This window comes from Megalops cyprinoides, chromosome 13 (genome assembly GCF_013368585.1).
Source record: "Megalops cyprinoides isolate fMegCyp1 chromosome 13, fMegCyp1.pri, whole genome shotgun sequence".
Lineage (NCBI taxonomy): Eukaryota > Metazoa > Chordata > Actinopteri > Elopiformes > Megalopidae > Megalops > Megalops cyprinoides.
In genome coordinates this window covers 5,259,136-5,265,062 of record NC_050595.1, presented here as the reverse complement: position 1 = coordinate 5,265,062, position 5,927 = coordinate 5,259,136, and the positions used below count along the sequence as shown (strand labels likewise).

At 46.4% G+C, this 5,927-nt stretch overlaps 1 protein-coding gene across 1 annotated transcript; it reads left to right on the top strand.

The window, feature by feature from the left end:
- On the top strand, nucleotides 1-5,294 carry LOC118787821 (fibrous sheath CABYR-binding protein-like). The gene is made up of 2 exons (XM_036543517.1): nucleotides 1-238; nucleotides 3,414-5,294. Exon 2 carries the CDS (start codon nucleotides 3,422-3,424, stop codon nucleotides 4,748-4,750), a length of 1,329 nt encoding a protein of 442 aa, XP_036399410.1. The 5' UTR covers nucleotides 1-238; nucleotides 3,414-3,421; the 3' UTR covers nucleotides 4,751-5,294.
- The last annotated feature ends 633 nt before the right edge of the window (nucleotides 5,295-5,927 follow it).

The window sequence follows — 5,927 nt, the reverse complement described above, 5'->3', positions numbered from 1 at the left end:
GATAGCGACAGATGTCTTGCAAACAGTAAGTTTAAGAGGAGGGGTACTTTTAAAAAAAAAAGAAAAAACGCTCAGTCGGTCTTAGATTGTACCTCGGGGAGTGAGCAGGACTTGGTGCAGCTGTCAGTCGCGAGCTCCCTCTTCGCTCAGTTCGTGCACAGCCTTGCAGGGGAGAAGAGCAGACCACCGACTCTCCCTACCGCTTGGGTTTGAAGGTCTCATCTCAGCAGCAAACCAGGTTGGTTAACGTTTTTTTTAAGCATGGTTTAAAGCATTTTTAAATTCCTTTGCACTGAAAATCAAATTGTTTATCAAATATCTGCAGTAGGTCAGTTTTTAGCGAATTAGTACAACAGCGGGATAGGGAACATCTTGATTTGAGGAGCTCGGATCAGCTCTCCTTTGTTCTCCGTCTGTGCGTGTGCACTTTTTTACACGATGATCAGATTCACCCAGTCAGCAATTTGCAGCCACCTTGTAACTGTTTACTTAAGGCTGTATATTTTTGTTGGATGCAAATAGCTTACGGGCTATTTTTAAATAAGTGTCTTGTCTGGACGATGAAAGCTTTCTTTTACTCTTGCGAAACAATGTGTCATATGTGAAAAATCGCCTTCATCGCGGGGCGTTCCACTGTGGGGTCTCACTGGCGCAGAACTGGTTAAGACAGTCGTTTGCGTATTAAAAGAATGGTAATTTAAAATTAGTGCTATATAATATATAATAGTGTTTTTTATGGAATTTTGCTTATTGGATAATGTGTTGTGGATTAACACGTTCGACTTTTTGTTTTATGTCTTGTGGCAATTTTGATTAGTCTAATTACGAAATTATTAAAGATATTAAGTGGAAATTAAGCAACATTGTGCTTTAAAGACACTTGAAACGAAGCGTCCACATGGCCGTAGCTGTGTTGCTTGCTAGCCTTTGCGCTTTCTTGTGGCACTGAATAATGCATTAACGCGTCCCTGGCAGACGTGATTTATCGCTTCGGTTTTACGATGCCTCTGTACAACATTTAACGTTTTCATATTGTGCACATACCCCCGTGCAGCATCTGCTGATCGTTATGTGATTCCGAACAAAAAAAGGAGAGGGGAGGAGCGGGGGGTTGGGGGGTCAGAAACGGAATTTTACTATTTGTGCTTTTCTGTCGAGATTTTTTTCATCCTTAATCGAATTAGCTACTCCCATTTCCTTTGGAGCGCAGTGGAAAACGTAGCCGCGATTACTGCTGATGTCGGTGTAGTTTTTACGTTACTCTCCCCTACAAACCCAGATAACTTTACTACCATCCGTTCCTCAACATCGTGCCCACTGGGATTATAATACGGTTGTAGAGGAATTCCCTTTGCTCGAGGCGTATTGTGATTTATTTGTAGATTGATTTAGCGATCTCAGAACGTGTATTATTGTGCTTTCGACAGGCTCTACATTTTTGCTCTGATATTTGAAACCATCCTTCAAGAAAGCAGGATTGGCAGCTTCCTGAAACACCAGTGAGAGTCACTGGTGTTCGAATTTTATTATTGCAGTAATTGGTGTACGCATGGTTATATCTCGCAGGATTCAAGGTTGAAGACTAATCATGTTGCGACATCTTACACATGCATGTCTCGTTTTTTGTAATGAGCTGTTGAATCTGAGGGACTCTGTACATGTCTTCCACCACCGCTTCGCTATAGGGGAACGTTGGCTGTGATCTAAGCATGCGTATCAGCGTCTGGATTGATTTGGACGCTGAACTAATGCTACACGCCACCCCTTTCGATTGCCCCAGTGCAGCACTACGGACAGCTCCCATTATAATCATGCCATGCTGCATATATAATTATGCAATGGAGAGTAATCCACTTCCCCCACATGACGGTGGATAATTGATTGAATCGTCGGAATTATGCCTTTCGTGTCCGTTAAATTTTGAACACGCGTTCAAACCATTGGATTCTTGGCATTCTCCACGTTATAAAGTTATAAGCAGTCAAAGGTTCCCCAAACTCTTACTTTTAATAAGTCTGCATGTTTTCTGGACCGAAGCCGTGGAATGTCTCTCTTGGTTCACAGTACTGGCAGCAATAAGCACTATACCTCAGAACTGTAATTAAATAAGATTTACGCTGTCCTGCCTTATGGTTTTTTTTTTCCAAATAGCTTTGTATTGGGACAGTGGGTGCCTCACTTTCTCTCTTTACTGTTAATCTGCATTCCCAAAGCAATGTCAATAGGCCTTTTCTTTCTCAAATTCAATAAGATCTGAAAGTGAACTGTTGGAAGACTTTGGCTGCACCACACTAGCATTTTTCCTGCAAGTATTCACAATGGATTAAAGTGAACACTCCAAGCAAAGCTGGAGTGTTGCTACTTTCCAACCTGCTCTTAACAGGGGCCAGGCACTAGGAAGAAGAGGGGGAAATTCCTGTGCGATTTCAGCTGCATGTTGCAGTTTTTAACTTTCAGAAACCAGCGCATATGTACATATTACATAAGCACCACTGGACACCTAGGTAACTTGGCAGTAAATACTGTGGTGCATAAGTTTTCTTCACGATTTATATGTTGTGAACTGCTCCCTTACCCCTAGCTTGACCCCCCCCCCCCCCGCCTTTGTATTTAAAACAAGTGTGTACATGCTTGTTGCACGGGACCTGCTTGCAGTTTCAGCTTACGTAATTGTTCGCTCCACACTGGTTAATAAAGGGTTTCCAGTTTTCTAAAACTCAGTTAGACTATGTCCTTGCTCTGCTACCCCACCACTTTCCCAGGGCCTGGCAGTGGGTGTCCACAAATTTCCCTGAACTTAAATCTAATTGCATGAGTGCTTTTTGTTGTACTTTGGCATACTTGAGTTCCTCCTTCACTCGATGACCTCCTTCCTCCTCCATCAGCTTGTCATGCAGGGATCACACCCGTTAGTGACAAACGTAAGACTGAATGGGTCCATATAAGGGAGAGGGAGGGAGGCTGATGCGGTACAGCTTATTACGAAGGTTCCCAAGCTCCTTGATCTGCAATTCGCATGGAGTAGAGACTCCCTTGTCACCATCCAGTGTCCATTCGTCCCGTTCGTTGGCACCATATAACTTCCTAGCTGGCAGAGTGTACCCTAAAGCAGAAAGACCCCTTGAATTCCTGAGTAGGTGGTCTTTACAGACCATGCTGGCATGGCAGTGATGTGTGTTCTGTGGCTAGTTCCGGAGATTAAGGCTTTGGTTTCAGAGTGACACTCTTACACAGTTACCGACCACGACCAGAAAGACTCTGTGCGGTGGTCTAAACGCCTTCAAAACCAACTTAAAAAACCTTTTAAAACCTTTTAACATTCCAACTAATGGACTCTCCCTCAACAGGTACCTTCAGGCACACAGATCCCGTCGCGTTGCTGTTAATAATTCTGGGTTATTTAATACTTATAGGAAACACCATGGGAGGCAAGCTGAGCAAGAAAAAGAAGGGGTATGATGTCAGCGACCCCAAGGCGGGCCAGGCGGAGAAGCAGGGCGAAGCAGCCCCCGCGGCCACTGCCGAAGCTGCTGCCGAACCCGCTGCGGAGGCCGCCCCAGCCTCGCAGGAGGTAGCCTCAGAGGCACCGCCCGCCGTGGAGGAACAAGCCGCGACGGCAGAAGAGCCAGCTCCCGAGGCTCCGCCTGATGAGGCTAAAGCAGAGGAACCGGTGGCAGAAGCCCCAGTAACGGAAGTGATTCAGGAGGTCGTCCAGGAGGCGGTGAGCGCCGAGGCCCCAGCGGCCGCCGCCGTGGAAGAAGCTGTGAGTGCCACACCTGAGCCAGCCCCCGAGGCTCCAGCAGAGCCAGAGGAAACACCGCCAGCACCGGAGCCTGAACCAGAGACTGTCGCTGAGCCAGAGGAAGTGACCCCAGAGGCTGTGCCGGAGGAAGAAGTGGCAGTCGCACCGCCAGAGCCCGCCCCGGAAGAAGTTCCTCCACCTGTCGTGGAGGAGCCTGTGCCCGTGGCCGAGGAGAGCGTTCCCGAAGCCGCCCCAGAAACTGTCCCCGTCACAGCTGAGCTCGCGGAAGCCGAAATTGAGGCCGAGGCGGAAGCGCCACATGGCACAGATAACGATACCCTGGAGGGTCTGTCCCAGGGCGAGACCGCCGAACCGGCCCCCAGTTTGCTAGAGGAGGTGGCCACGCTCGTCCAGGCCGCAGTGCCAGGCATCCTTCTGAGCTCGGAAGCCCCAAGTGAGGCCCCAAAAGAGGCCGAAGAAGACGCGGCTGCCGATTCAGCGGAGCCCATCCCAGATATAGTTATTTCCGAGTCGGTTTCCGCTAACGAGATCCTCGCAGATCAAACGGCTGAGAGCGCCGGTGATGTGGAGGAGGTCTCCGAAGCATGCGAACAGGAGCCCGCCGCCCCCTCCCCCACCCCGGAGGAGGCGGATGCTGAGACTGAAGCGCCGGCCAATCAGGAGGTGGCAGCGGATGATGGCGGAGCTGAGAGCGAGGAGGAGAAGGTGGAGAATGGGGAGTGCGAAATTGCTGACTCCACGGAAGAGGCGGCCGAGGAGAACGGAGAGGTTCAGGAGCTCGTCCCCGAGCCAGTTCTGGAGAAACCCACAGAACCACAGCAAGAGGAATGTTTCAACGGCATCCCGGAGGAGCCCCCCAAAGAGCAACACGACTGTGAATTAAAAAAGGACTTGAACCCGACAGGCAACATGGAAGTCCCTGAAGCCATTGGTGAGATGACAGAGGCCATAAGTGCTACTGCAAATCAGGTTGTTGACTTAGTGTGAAATACTAACCTCTATAAATATTCATTCGATAATGATTCATATATTTTAAAAGAACACAGGCTCTTCTGAAAAATAAATATCGACATGCCTGTTGTGGTAACTCAGGCAAATGAATCTCTGGTTAACCAAAAAATACAACCACTCGAGTGAAGAGAAAGAGAGTAACTGGGAAATCAGTCTCTATACTGTGAATGGTTTATCTGAGAGTCAGCGGTGTTTGCAGTAACTAAAGTTAAAGGCCAGGTAATGTTGAAATGACTACAGAAAAAAACAAACTGGACAGCAGAACAAAAACTGGACAATAACATTGGAAATGACATATGGAATGAATAGTCTTGTCTTTGTGTGTCAGCCTGATGAGTATTAAAGTGGTTTATTGGATTAGCATTTAATAGTATATAATCTAATTTAGAATTTCGCATATACTTCCCTTAACTCTGTAAAAAGAAAAAAGGAAAAAAAAAGAGGAAACTTTTTAACAGTTGTCAGAATGGGAGAAAAACGGTGAGGAATGTTCATTTTAACTTGATGGCTTGGCTAAGAAAATAAAAAGGATTGTTATACCTTACAGATGGTTCTTTCATTGTATGCATTCTTTCAGAGAGCTGTGAGGTTAGGGGTCTAGTGGTCTGTAACACATGGTACTGGTTAGCAAACTTAACATAAATGCTACATTCATGTCCACGCGACCTGCATCCAAACTACTCTTAAAACTGCTGCATAGGTTGTTTCCTAAACACAGTCTCTCAGTGACCTTCTGAACACGACGCACACAGCTGGGTCTTGTATCTCTTTCGGTTCAAGTCTCCTTAAGACATAATTAATACAAAGTGACTGTCAGTGTTATATCCCCTGGCTGGCTTCCTCTAATCACAAGTTACCATATGTACTACTTAGCAGCAAATCTACAACTTCACTTAAAGTTGTTCATATATTTTGACTTCTGGAGTGAGTTTAAATTTTAATTGTAAGGATTATGTAACTGAAGACCATTCAGACACTTCCGGATGTTCTAAATTTAAGATTTCTTCTTCTTTTGTTGCACACAGATTGTACAGTTTAAGGTTCATTTCAAAAAGGCCAGTCAGATAGTATTCAGTGTTAATCAGCAGTTTGGCCAAACAATGCGGTGTGCCGTTCGCCTAGATTTGCAGAGTGCCGTTGCGGACATGCAAAC